The 14,027-nt window shown below is 45.7% G+C and overlaps 1 protein-coding gene across 1 annotated transcript in view; it reads right to left on the bottom strand.

Moving 5' to 3' along the window:
* Nucleotides 1-14,027, bottom strand: part of TMEM131L (transmembrane 131 like) — a 226,795-nt gene that overhangs the window by 59,864 nt on the left and 152,904 nt on the right. The window contains exons 15-21 of the mRNA XM_073576389.1: nucleotides 8,022-8,088; nucleotides 6,911-7,031; nucleotides 6,691-6,826; nucleotides 4,293-4,402; nucleotides 4,112-4,184; nucleotides 3,545-3,672; nucleotides 97-239 (exon numbers count right to left, since the gene is read on the bottom strand). Coding sequence (XP_073432490.1) covers nucleotides 97-239; nucleotides 3,545-3,672; nucleotides 4,112-4,184; nucleotides 4,293-4,402; nucleotides 6,691-6,826; nucleotides 6,911-7,031; nucleotides 8,022-8,088 — 778 coding nt within the window. The remainder of the gene's footprint in view (nucleotides 1-96; nucleotides 240-3,544; nucleotides 3,673-4,111; nucleotides 4,185-4,292; nucleotides 4,403-6,690; nucleotides 6,827-6,910; nucleotides 7,032-8,021; nucleotides 8,089-14,027) is intronic.

Genomic DNA, 14,027 nt, shown 5'->3' with positions numbered 1-14,027 from the left:
CTTTCTTGCTCCTTTTCAACAGAAATCTGCAATAAATTTTTGCCCACATTTACAGTCACACCATAACATAGGAAATATTTTGGTGGAAAAACTCACGCTGTCTGCAGTCCATAAGGGTGGACTCTGGGACTTTGAATCTGAGAGATCCTCCTATTCCAGGCAGTCTCCCTCCAAGACGCAGCATTTCTCTTGCGCCAACACCCTCTACAGTGACCATGTCCAGAACAGTCAGGTTATTTCTGAAAATAATGAAATGGCAATAAGCAACGTCACACAAACTGAAATCTCTATAACCACGTACTTAATTTTTCAGTAGGTTATAAGGACAAGAAAAACATTCCCATCCCTGAGGACAGAGACCCTGTGTAATTCTTCCTTGCACTGTAAATGTAATGCTACAGCTTGATGTTTTAACGCTATAGACATTTTCACACATTTTATCTTTAATGTCCATTTGTTTCCTACATGCAAAATAAAGCAGCTTTCTGAATTGTCGACGCTCATTATTTCGGTTCTTGCTCTGCGCAGCATGAGACCTGGAGGCTGTGGAACTGTGGTAACCTTACTGTCGTCACCGCTCGTCACAGCAGCCAGGTTCTCGAGAAGTGCAACACGAGACCCCTGCATTGGCTGCTGCTCCTGTCTATGGAGCTTCCTTCTTTGGATGAAGATGACAGATCGTTGCGAGACCTCCATTTGGACTACGGCGGACCATTATGGATTTTTTTAATATAATGGGTGAAAGAGGTAAATTGTCAGGGAGTGATTTTTGCAAATAAAGGACTTTTGTAGGTGTGTTTTTTTCTTTTGACTACGGGGTTAGTAATGAGGGTAGAAAAAATGCAGCACTCACCAGCTGAACTGAAGAATTATATGTCCTTTATTTCACATCCTTGCCATGGACAGATTAAAAGACAAGTCCTGGACCCGTAGAAGCGAGTAATCGTGAAACGGCCGTAGTCCAGCATTCACCTCCCCCAACACTCCTCTCACGTCCTTTCATCTGTCCATGGCAGTTGTGAAATAAAGGACATATAATTCTTCAGCTCAGCTGGTGAGTGCTGCATTTTTTCTTTATACAGTTTCTGGACATTTCTTGTTTTCCATGCAAGCACCCCTCTTTTGGCTGACTATTTACACCGTAACAGTTCAGATAATCAGCTCTGTCTACAGTGGTGATTTGTGTGCCCTACATCTTTTGTTTTTGCTGGACTTAGTAATGAGGGTGTCTGACACACATCTCTCATTACTAACCCCAGGGCTTGATGTCACAGCCAGCTGCTGACATCAACCCCACCTATCCAATTATCCTGATTGCCACCACACCAGGGCAATCGAGAAGAGGAGGGGCTATGCGCCAGAACTGACACATCTAATTTTCCTTTGTCACCCACATCCGATCACTGGCTCGCTCTTGTTATCTGCACCTCAAAAACATTTCTAGAATTGGACCTTTTCTTACTTTTGATTCTGCAAAAACTGACTGTTTCTCTTATTCATTCTCGTCTCGACTATTGTAACTCCCTTCTAATCGGTCTCCCTCTTACCAAACTCTCCCCCCTCCAATCTGTCTTCAATGCAGCTGCCAGGATCATATTCCTCGCCAATCGTTACACCAATGCCTCTACCTTGTGCCAGTCATTACACTGGCTACCCATCCACTCCAGAATCCAATACAAACTTATTACCCTCACCCACAAAGCTCTTCATTGCTCAGCACCACCCTACATCTCCTCCCTTGTTTCAGTATACCATCCTACTCGCGCCCTCCCTTCTGTTGATGACCTGAGGTTAGCATCCTCAATAATCAGAACCTCCCACTCCCGTCTTCAACACTATACGCGTGCTGCGCCAATTCTTTGGAATGCACTTCCCAGGTCAATACGATTAGTCCCCAATCCCCACAATTTTAAGCGTGCCCTGAAAACACATTTATTCAGACTGGCCTACCGCCTCAACACATTAACCTAATCTATCCCTACGTGGCACAGCCAAAAGTTTCTTACCATAACCAGGTTCCCCGCATTATGTTCCCACATGCTTTATGCATCCATTAGCCCTCTGCATCTGTACTGTTACACACTTAACATTATGGCTGGTCCATACAATCAGGGCAACTGTTACCACCCACCTTTCGTGTCTCCCCTTTTTTCCTCATAGATTGTAAGCTTGCGAGCAGGGCCCTCATTCCTCTTAGTATCTGTTATGATCTATGTGATTATTGTTATGCTGTAATGTATATTGTCTGTACAAGTCCCCTCTGAAATGTAAAGTGCTGCGGAATATGTCAGCGCTATAGAAATAAAATTTATTATTATTATTATTATTATTAGAATAATAATGGAGCGGCTGAGGGCTGGTCTTATTAGGATGGGAAGAGGCCAATATTCGTGGACCTTCCCAACCATATTAATATCACCCAGCAGCTGTCTGCTTTGCTGGTTATTAAAAATAGGGGACCTCACGTCTTTTTTTTTTTTTTTTTTTTTAATGACCAACTAAAGCAAAACAGAAAGCTGATATTAATAGGCTGGGGAGCTCAAGCCATTTTTTTAATTTACTTATCTAAACGCATATATACACACACGGCACCAATTATGCATCTCACGGATATCTATCTATTATCTAACACCTAAACATCTGTCATTTCTGTTCTGCATTCTATTTCAGTACTTGTCACATGGATGGTACACACAGATGGCACATGGATTGTATACATGGACACTAGTAGCACCAGTACTGGTTTTCCCTGTACTAAAAAAATCAGGACTTGTGAAGAGGCCTTACATTAGCGTTTGAGTCTGCAACGTATCATCTGCATCCGCATGCAAAAACGCATGCAAAACGCATGTCTACCCAGCGTTTTTTATGCACATCATCTTACGCATGACAGAAAAAAAGCTCTGCGAGTACATGCGTTCGCGTTGTTTATGAGCATGTGTTTGATATGACAGACAAAAATGGGCGTGTCTCATGGGATTTCTATATGTATTTTGAATAAGGCATGCATATCGAACGCATTCGTTCCCATAGACAGTAATTTTTTTGACGCACTCATCCGCATGCCTGCCCATATTTGACGGATTTTTGACGCCTCAAAAAATGCAACATGTTGCGCTTGCTGGACACCGCCGAAGACTGCGAATCGACGCATGCGTACGCACCCGCAAGCGAACGCATGTCCCTGCGTACACCATGTTAAATATAAGTACGCATGACGCATGCAGATCAAATGCTGCGCGCACAGACGCAAATGTGAAACCAGCCTTAGAGAGCAGAGAAAACAGGCTGCAGATAGGAAGACACAGGTAAACTAAGTATAGGATAGAAGCTGTGCGGTTACGAGCTTATTGAGACAGCAGCATTTTGTGTACACTCAGGTCTAACATCCAGCCAATATTACTAGGAGAGACACTCCTGCAAGAGGAAAATCTGAAACTTGGATTACGCTTCACTCTTCTTTCATTTTCAGTCTGCATAAGTAAAATTCAGACAGTTACAACTGCTAACATAAATAACACAATTTTATTAAAAAAATACATACCTGATAACTATAAGAGAGATTACTCTTCTATAGTCTACAGGTGTGAAGACTATACCAACTTGTTGATTTTCCCAGGGCTGTAACTGAAATTCAACCACTTCATGACTGCAGTCATCTCCTTCCTTAAGCTGAAAGTTAAGGAAAAAAATTAATATAAATCAACTAGAAAATTGTTCACAAAAAGTATATAAAAATATTATTAATTACACCAATCCCTATGTACCAGCAATATCCGGGCATATGGACATAATGGGTTGGCATGAATCATCTTCTATGCACCACTGCTAGTTAAAAAAGGCTAACTAAAAATGGCAGCCCCTCTGGTGGACCCTGCTATTCATATATGATCATTTATGAATGTAACACCACATTTTGCTGTTGCAATGCATGGTCAGTAGTTGTTTCTAGGTAGCAAGTTCCAAACCCATAGTAATCAAAAATACTTTAATGAAACCACTGGACATGAGGTAGATTTAATATTTCTTGTCACCTATCATACTACTGAACTGGGGAGATTCTGGCTCAGATTTATTTTAAACCACTAAGCTGCTATGAATGATAACTTACCTCTTGGTGACATTCCTTATGGAGGCTAAACTCTGCAGTAGTAAAGTCAATGATCTGATCGTGTACACCATACCTAGAGAAATGGAAAAATAAAATAAACATGAAAACATTGCAATATAAAGACGAGAAGGCAGTGGGCAGTTATACCATGCCTTTACAATATGACAGCTCATTTTCATACCATTTGCTCAGAAGGCTCAGAGCAGCTTGTGGATTGGGATAGTGAGAGAGAGGTAGCAGTTGAACCCAAACTGGAAAGGGAGATGGATTCTTCAGTAATAGAGTTTTCACCTAAAACAAAAAAATATGAGTAATTAACTACAAGATCAATAAAGCAGCTCTACTTAATGACTATACTAAGTACATGCACAACTGTTGGACTCCGTTTTGGCTAGTTTGGACGTCCATCTAATCTTCCAAACTATCCTGCGTAGTGCTGAACATCAGTTAATTAACGGTTAAAGCCGTTAATGAGACTATCCACAACTTAGACAACCCCTTCTTAAAAAAAATTCCTACTTGTAGAATAAAAATACCATATAGTACCCTCCCAAAACAGCATGGTTTCAGCAATGTCAGTGGTCAGCCTGTCAAGACTCCCGTGACATTAAAATGCCACCCGAGTCCTACAACAAATCAGCAGCCACTAATGAACCGCTGTGCTCTCTATTCCTACAGCCAATCAGCAGCCATTATTGAGCTGCAGTGCTCTCTAGTCCTACAGCCAATCAGCAGCCATTAATGAGCTAATGTGCTCTCTGTTCCTACAGCCAATCACTAGCTACTAATGAGCTGCTCTGCTCAATTCCTACAGCCAATCACTAGCTACTAATGAGCTGCTGTGCTCTCGATTCCTACAGCCAATCACTAGCTACTAAAGAGCTGCTGTGCTCTCTATTCCTACAGCCAATCACTAGCTACTAATGTGCTGCTGTGCTCTCAATTCCTACAGCCAATCACTAGCTACTAATGAGCTGCTGTGCTCTCTAGTCCTACAGCCAATCACTAGCTACTAATGAGCTGCTGTGATCTCAATTCCTGCAGCCAATCACTAGCTACTAATGAGCTGCTGTGCTCTCGATTCCTACAGCCAATCACTAGGTACTAAAGAGCTGCTGTGCTCTCTATTCCTACAGCCAATCACTAGCTACTAAGTAGCTGCTGTGCTCTCGATTCCTACAGCCAATCACTAGCTACTAATGAGCTGCTGTGCTCTCTATTCCTAGAGCCAATCACTAGCTACTAATGAGCTGCTGTGATCTCAATTCCTGCAGCCAATCACTAGCTACTAATGAGCTGCTGTGCTCTCGATTCCTACAGCCAATCACTAGGTACTAAAGAGCTGCTGTGCTCTCTATTCCTACAGCCAATCACTAGCTACTAAGTAGCTGCTGTGCTCTCGATTCCTACAGCCAATCACTAGCTACTAATGAGCTGCTGTGCTCTCTATTCCTAGAGCCAATCACTAGCTACTAATGAGTTGCTGTGCTCTCGATTCCTACAGCCAATCAGCGGCCATTAATGAGCTAATGTGCTCTCTGTTCCTACAGCCAATCAGCAGTCATTAATGAGCTGCTGTGCTCTCTATTCCTACAGCCAATCACTAGCTACTAATGAGCTGCTGTGCTCTCGATTCCTACAGCCAATCACTAGGTACTAAAGAGCTGCTGTGCTCTCTATTCCTACAGCCAATCACTAGCTACTAAGTAGCTGCTGTGCTCTCGATTCCTACAGCCAATCACTAGCTACTAATGAGCTGCTGTGCTCTCTATTCCTACAGCCAATCACTAGCTACTAATGAGCTGCTGCGCTCTCAATTCCTACAGCCAATCAGCGGCCATTAATGAGCTAATGTGCACTCTGTTCCTACAGCCAATCAGCAGTCATTAATGAGCTGCTGTGCTCTCTATTCCTACAGCCAATCACTAGCTACTAATGAGCTGCTGTGCTCTTGATTCCTACAGCCAATCACTAGCTACTAATGAGCTGCTGTGCTCTCAATTCCTACAGCCAATCACTAGCTACTAATGAGCTGCTGTGCTCTCGATTCCTACAGTCAATCACTAGCTACTATTGAGCAGCTGTGTTCTCAATTCCTACAGCCAATCACTAGCTACTAATGAGCTGCTGTGCTCTCTATTCCTACAGCCAATCATTAGCTACTAATGAGCTGCTGTGCTCTCAATTCCTACAGCCAATCACTAGCTACTATTGAGCTAATGTGCTCTTGATTCCTTGGAACAAACATTGGAAGTGAGAGTGCAGCAGCCCATTAATTAACAAATGTCACGTGAGCCTCGGGAGACCAGACACTGACATCGCTGGCATGGTGCCGGAACGGGAGGGGAGTTTTCATTTAACAAATGGAAATAGTAATTAAGAAGGGCTTGCCCTAGTTGTGGACATCCCCTTTTATGGGGTCTAATAAGCATCACGCTGTTATATGTCATTCCTTTTTCTTACCCTCGATAGATCATTAGTTTCTAGTTTCACATTTATCTAAAGTGAAGTACTTGTAGTTCAGATCAAGAACCCAGACCCTCAAACATACATCCCAGTATAGTGTAATCACAAGTTACCGAGCTGTTGCTTATCGCTGTTGCAGAAAAATTGACCACAAGACCAGGTTCAGCATTTAATCGTGGCAGGAAGACAAGAGGCTGCTCCTCATCCTTCTTCGGCCGTGTAGTGCTAGGATTCTCCAAAGTTTTCCTCCTGCGGTCAGAAGACAAGTTCATATTTACACACAGAACTAGGAACAGAACAAGCATCTGACGCTCAGGAGCCTATAAATCATACCGATAAGATTCTTTATCTTGCATCTTCTGGTACTTCTCATAGAGTTCAGTTCCTAACTTGTAGTCTATTTTCCAGGCAGACGTCCCTAAGGAGAGACTATGCTGCCAGCGCAAACTCTCCTCTGTTGAATCACATGCAAAACAAGGAACATCAATATGGGAATAAACATGTAAGGTAAAACGGCAAGCGTTTAAAAGGAATAAGCCACCAGGTTTTGCCACCTAATATGAGAGCAGCTTGATGTAGACACAGACACTGATTCCAGCGATGCATTACTTACTGGAGCCTGCTTTCCGCAGTTTTGAAGAAAAAAAAAAAAAAAAAAAAAAAAAAAAAATCGCCATTTTATCAACAGGAGATGATCACTGGAGGACTAGTAAACCTGCTGTAATGTAGTCCTCCATATTATTGAGCTCTGTATTTCCCCTCCCCCACCAGTGAGTGGCAGCTTTGGGTGTGCCATGTGGTGTATCAGTGGTGTGGACAGGGCTATACACAGCTGATTTTATCAAAATAACAGCAAACAGCCCAGTAAGTGACATCACTGGAATCTTGGTCCACTATGCTGCTCTCAGATGGGGTAGCAATTACCTGGTGACAGATTCCCTTTAACATAAATTTTAGAAAATGTAGAAAAAAAAACACCTCAAATAAAACCACAAACCTCCGCTAATGCTTCTGATTATGATCATGTAAAGCTCCACACCATATTTTATTCTGATAGAAGCCCTGTGGCTAAGTGATAAGCAGCGTAGAAGTAATGGGGTCAAATCTCATCAACTACAAGATCTTCAGCGTCGCTCTCACTGAGTCTAGACGGCTTTTCTCTAAGTACTCTGGTATCCTCCTCACGCCAAATATCTAGTAGGGCAACTGGTATTTTACAGAATTGGCCCTACTGCCATGTGTATTAGAACTATGTGAGCAGATGGAAATTCAATCTCTTAACTAAGCGGATCCGCACAGTTTGCCAATCTCCAGATTTTACACAGAACCATTTCAGCTCATATCAGGAGGAGCAGGAAAACCTGCAGAAGAGATGACCAATATAACATAACCTAATACTAAAAACAAGCCCTTACAAACAGATATAATTAAAAGTAATATTTACCAGCGGTCAAGTGCCTGATAATAGGGTGAACCCCACATTGGGCCGTACTCATCTGCAGGCTTCCAGTCTGAAATTAAATATAATACAAAAAAAGATGTTAAGTACAGAGAACATTTAAAGGTCCTTTATGAATAAAATTACTCTTTCTTAAAGGAGTAAAAGCAAAGTGCTTGTAAGAAAAAAAAAAAGCAACTTGGAAATTTGCCTCATATTAAAACTGATCCCCATTCTCAAAAATGGAGGAATCTTTAATGTTATCATTTACTATTCATTGCTTAGGTTACCAGCCATCGCTGCAGTCCAACAGGGCTTACAAGGTCTTTGCTGTGGAGCCTGCAAGTGCTGCTGAGAGTCTGGCTAGATTGTTGAATGTAACCAGCTTCAGTGTCCCTGTCCTCTTCAATCCTGCAGAGGCAACGCTGCTTCTGTTTCCAGCAATGGAGAGCACACAATTCAGAACAACCACCATGCTGCTGGTCTGATCTATCAATTATCAGGATCCCATCACTCCTGGCAAGCATAAAGGTATGTGCACATGTTGCAGATTCGTCTGCGGATTTTTCTGCGCGGAATCTGCAGAATCCGTAGGACAAAATGCCTGCAGATTTCTAGCAGATTTAGTGCATATTTCTAGCGGATTTAGCCTGCGTTTTGACACCTGCGGATTCCTATAAAGAAATAGGTGTAAAAAGTCTTAGTTACTCACCGGTTAACGGTATTTTTCGGAGTCCTTGACAGCACCACCTGAGAGAGGGATCCGCCCTTCCTAGGAACAGGAAAACCTACAGATACAAAAGGGCGGCACCTCTCCCACGCATCAGTTGGATTACAGAGCATAAAAGAGGACCTCCAAGGTTAATGCATGATTATATGTACAACAATATCAACACTTAAATTTTTATCACCCGTGGATATGTACAAAGGGAAGACGTGCACACCCAATTTGACTAAGGGAAGGGAATCTATGGGTGCTGTCATGGACTCCGAAAAATACCGTTAACCGGTGAGTAACTAAGACTTTATTCGGTCGTCCATGACAGCACCACCTGAGAGAATTACAGAGAGTAATCACTACTTTAGGGGGGGACTACAGCCTGCAGAACCCTGATACCGAAGGAGAGGTCTGCAGAAGCACCCAAGTCTAGCCTATAATGACTATAAAAAGTGCTCGGAGAGGACCAAGTGGCCGCCTTACAAATCTGGTCGATGGAGACTTCCGATCTCTCTGCCCACGAGGTCGCCACGGCTCTGGTGGAATGCGCCTTCAATTTCTCCGGAGCTACTCTACCTTTTGAGGTGTAAGCTAGCGAGATTGCTTCTCTAATCCATCTGGCTAGTGTACTTTTGGACACCCTAAGACCTTTCCTAGGGCCTTGGTAGGAGACAAAGAGGGCATTGTCCTTCTTCCAAGGATCGGTAGCCGCTAGATACTCCAAGAGGCATCTCCTAACATCTAAAGTGTGTAGCTTCTCCTCTTTCTCATTAATTGGTTTAGGGAGGAAGGATGGAAGGACTATTTCCTGCGACCTATGAAAGCTGGAGGCTACTTTTGGTAAATACGCTGGGTCAGGTCTAAGTATTACCCTATCCTCTTTTACCTGAAGAAAAGGTGGGCGCCTAGACAATGCCTGAATGTCGCTTACCCTACGGGCTGACGTTATGGCTATCAGGAAAGCTATCTTGAGGGACAGGCTCCTAATAGAGGCTGACGAGATGGGTTCAAATGGCGCTTCTGTCATAGCTGTGAGGACTAGGTTCAAATCCCATGGCGTGAGTCTATTTTTTACTATTGGTCTGGATCTACTCGCTGCTTTGATAAACCTATTAACCCAGTAATTAGCCGCGATGTTGCAGCTAAAGAGGGCCCCTAAGGCGGATACCTGTACTTTAAGGGTACTGGTGGAGAGACCCAGGTCCAGCCCTTTTTGTAAAAATTCCAAGATCTGGCCTATAGGGACGGAATCGTCAGTATTTATATTTGAGCTATGGAGGAATCTTATCCAAATTCTGACGTAAATCGTAGTTGACACCACTTTCCTAATTTTTAGTAGAGTGTCAATTAGGTCTGGGGAGAAGCCTTTACTTTTTAGCAATGACCGCTCAAATTCCACGCCGTGAGATGAAGGCCAGCCACCTGAGGGTGGAAGACCGGGCCCTGGGACAGAAGGTCCGGGATGTCCGGGAGAACCCAAGGATCGTCTACCGACATGATCCTGAGGTTCGAGAACCATGCTCTTCTGGGCCAGAACGGGGCGATGACTATGACCCTTGCCCTGTCCTTCCTGATCTTCCTCAACACCAGAGGAAGTAGAGATAGGGGAGGAAAGGCGTAGGCTAGCCTGAAGTCCCATTTTATCAGTAGCGCATCTACTGCCAGAGGAGTCTCCCTGGGATTTAGGGAGCAAAACTATCTCGTTTTTGAGTTCTCCTTGGTGGCGAATAGATCCACCTCTGGTTGACCCCATCTCTGCACGATCTGAAGGAAAATGGAGGTGTTTAAGGCCCACTCTCCTTGTTTTAACAGGTTGCGGCTCAGGAAATCTGCCCCGACGTTCTCTTTTCCTCTTATGTGAAGAGCCGTGAGAGATAAAAAATGCCGCTCTGCTAGCTGGAACAACTGTCCTGCCACATTCATCAGAGTTTTGGATCGAGTTCCGCCTTGGTGGTTGATATAGGCCACGGCCACTCGATTGTCCGAGAGAACTCGTACGTGATGGCCCTGTAGATACATAAGGAGCTCTTTAGCTGCGTGTACTACCGCTGTCAATTCTTTCAAATTAGAGGACATTTGTATCTGATCCCGTTCCCATAGGCCCTGGACCAGAATTTCCTCCATATGCGCCCCCCAACCGGAAGGACTTGCATCCGTGGTGACCACGCGGGTAATGTTATACTCCCAAGGGACCCCTCTAGACAAGTTATTTCTTTCTAACCACCACTCCAGGGACTCTATTGTGTTACTGGATAAGGTCAGTCGACCTTCTAAGTTACCCCCAAGAATCCTCTGATACCATAAAACTTCGCCCTGTAGAGTTCTCGTATGAACTTGGGCCCACTGGACCGCAGGAATGCAGGACGAAAGGGAACCCAACAGGGACATGGCTTTCCTGAGGGACATGGAGGGGTTATTGGAAGCGTTAAGGACCCGGCAATGCAGGTGCAGCAGCTTCTCTGGGGGAAGACGGCATTCCTGCTTTTTAGAATCTAAGGTTAGGCCTAAAAATTGTTGAATTTTTAATGGCTGCAAACGGGATTTTTTGATATTAAGTAGCCATCCCAACTGCTCTAGAGCCGCCGTTGTTTTCTGTAATTGTTGTAAACACTGCTCGGCTGAACTGCCTATTATAAGGAGGTCATCTAGATAGGGAACGACTAGAATGTTTAGCTCGCGCAGATGGGCCATCACCTCTGCCATCACTTTGGTGAATACTCGGGGCGCAACTGCCACCCCGAAGGGTAAGGCCGCATACTGGAAGTGCTGGATTGACCCCTTCAACTGAACCGCCAGTCTAAGGAAAGGTTGGTGTGCTAGACATATAGGTATATGATAGTAAGCGTCTTTCAAATCTAGGACCACCATGAAGCAGTTTTGAAACAGCATTTTTATTGCGGTGTTAATTGTTTCCATTTTAAACGGACGTACGACCAGGAATTTATTGAGGGCTTTGAGGTTAAATATAGCCCTAAATGAGTCGTCCGGTTTACGGACCAAGAACAGGGGGGAATAGAAGCCTTTCCCCCTTTCTTCCTCTGGAACTCTCGTCAGGACTTTTTTGTCCAGTAGCTCGAGGACCTCGGTCTCCAGGGCAGCTTGTTCTAGCGGGGAAGATTTGAGCGGAGTTACCCTGAACCGATCTTGGGGGACGCAGGAGAACTCTAGGTGCAGTCCTGTAGCTATCACCCCCAGTATCCAGCTGCTATTTGAGATTCTGGCCCAGGCCGGGTAGAAGGCAGATAATCTTCCTCCTACCGGAGCCACTAGTCATTGGGGCGGCTTCTTATTATCCCGTGATGGACCTTCTTGGCGCCCCCCTCCTCCGAACATGAAGCCCGTACCTCTGGTTTTCTTGTTGTCCCATCTGTTCTGATCTCTGGCCTGCCTCCTGCGGGAATACCCTTTCCTAGAAAAGGGACGTCTCCAGGATGTATTCGGCAGACTTGGAAATTTCTTTTTCTCATCCCCGGCTTTCTCTAACAGTTCGTCTAGGACGGGGCCGAATAAGTATTCACCCTCACAGGGGATAGAACAGAGACGGGACCTGGCTTGGATATCTCCCGGCCAGCATTTTAACCAGAGGGCTCTTCGGGCCGAATTAGACAAACTTGCAGACCTGGCCGCCATTCTTACTGAGTCTGCCGAGGCATCTGCCAGAAAGGCAGCAGCATTCTGGATAATTGGAAGAGACTTACGGATGGAAGCTCGCGAGGTTCCATCCTTTAGCTGGGAGTCCAATTGATCCAGCCAAACCATCATGGATCTGGCTGCGCACGTGGCTGCTATTGCTGGCCTTAGGGCGCCTGCTGACATCTCCCATGTGCCCTTTAAAAAGGAATCTGCCTTTTTATCTAGGGGGTCTTTAAAGGAGGCCATATCGTCGAAGGGTATAGATGACTTTTTGGAGGCCTTAGCTACCGCTGCATCGAGCTTGGGGGCCTTATCCCATCGACTTACTACTGGGTCCTCAAAGGGGTATCTTCGCTTGAAAGCAGGCGGCATAGAACCCCTTTTTTCCGTTTTTTTCCACTCCCTGTCTATCAGGCTCTGGACTCTTTCGTTTAATGGAAAAGTCCTTTGCTTTCTGGGGTCTAGACCCCCGAACATAATGTCCTGAGCAGATAATTCTGTCTTTTTTTCTTCTACCCCCATGGTTGACCTTATGGTTTTAATTAATTTATCCATTTGGTCCAAGGGAAAACAGAACCGGCTGGAATCCTCTTCGGAAGAAGAAGAGGAGGCCGAGGACTCTGAGGAGATATCTTCCCTCCTAGGGCCGACTGAAGATTCTGAGCCTGAAACACTAGCCCGTCTTCTTTTAGAAGAATCTTCTTTTGATAGGGCTTTTATTTCAGTCCTGATTAATTGCCTCAGGTCTGTAGCGAAGCTTGGAGCTTCTTCCGCTACCTGCATAAATAGGGAAGAGTGTAAGAGTCTGATACTCCACTCATGTTCTACCCCTCATCTCCGTCCCTACCGTCTGTCTCACGCAAGACTGACACAATCTCTTAGGGTGGCCATCTGGTAAGGGGCAACTACAGAGGGCACATTCCTTGTGCTTCTGCTTCCCTGTGGCCTTCTTCCCCTGAGAATCAAACACATAAGGGGACACTGCATCAGGGTACATTCTCGCAGATCTCTTACCCTTGCAGATGAGGACAGGTACCGGATCATGGGGGGCTGCAGGAGGATCCTTTGGCCTAGAGGAACTACTGTGGCTCCCACTCGAACATCCCTCCTTCCGCCTCTTAGGCTGGTCACTGGGGTGCTTTGCCACGGGCTGCACCTCTTGTGGATCCATGGGGGCTTCTGTTGTGTCCATCGCTGGGCCTCCAGAAGCACCTCAGCAGCAACGCCTTCTGTCTTAAGAAGGCTTCCCCTCCGGATCAGCAGGAGCTCCGTCCGGTGTTCGGGCCCCCCATTGGACCGCTCCCCGCGATCCTCCCCCTCCCCTTCAGGCCCGCCCGGCCCCCTCAGGAGGCGGGCGCGCATCGGCGCGCGTCCCCCACAACCGGAAGTCGACCGGCATCCGACTTCCGGTTTCGGCGCTAGGCTCCGCCCCCTCCGCCGCGTCACTTCCGCCGCGCGACAGAGGCCACGGGGACGCGCGGCAAGGGACCGCACCGCCCAGGGGGAAGGAGACACAGGGGGACACCGCTTACCTCACCGGCCCATGGAGAAGGCGCCCACCGGACCCTGTCTCCGCCTGCTCTTACCACTGCCGTGGAAATCCTACCCGGACCCACCGTGGCGCATCTAGGGCCCCCAGTGAGACCGAGGTAGGAGAACCC

The sequence above is a fragment of the Dendrobates tinctorius genome, unplaced genomic scaffold (genome assembly GCF_039654945.1).
Source record: "Dendrobates tinctorius isolate UK_male_01 unplaced genomic scaffold, ASM3965494v1 ptg000008l, whole genome shotgun sequence".
NCBI lineage: Eukaryota > Metazoa > Chordata > Amphibia > Anura > Dendrobatidae > Dendrobates > Dendrobates tinctorius.
Note: the sequence above shows the minus strand (reverse complement) of the source record. Positions and strands in the feature narration are given on the sequence as shown.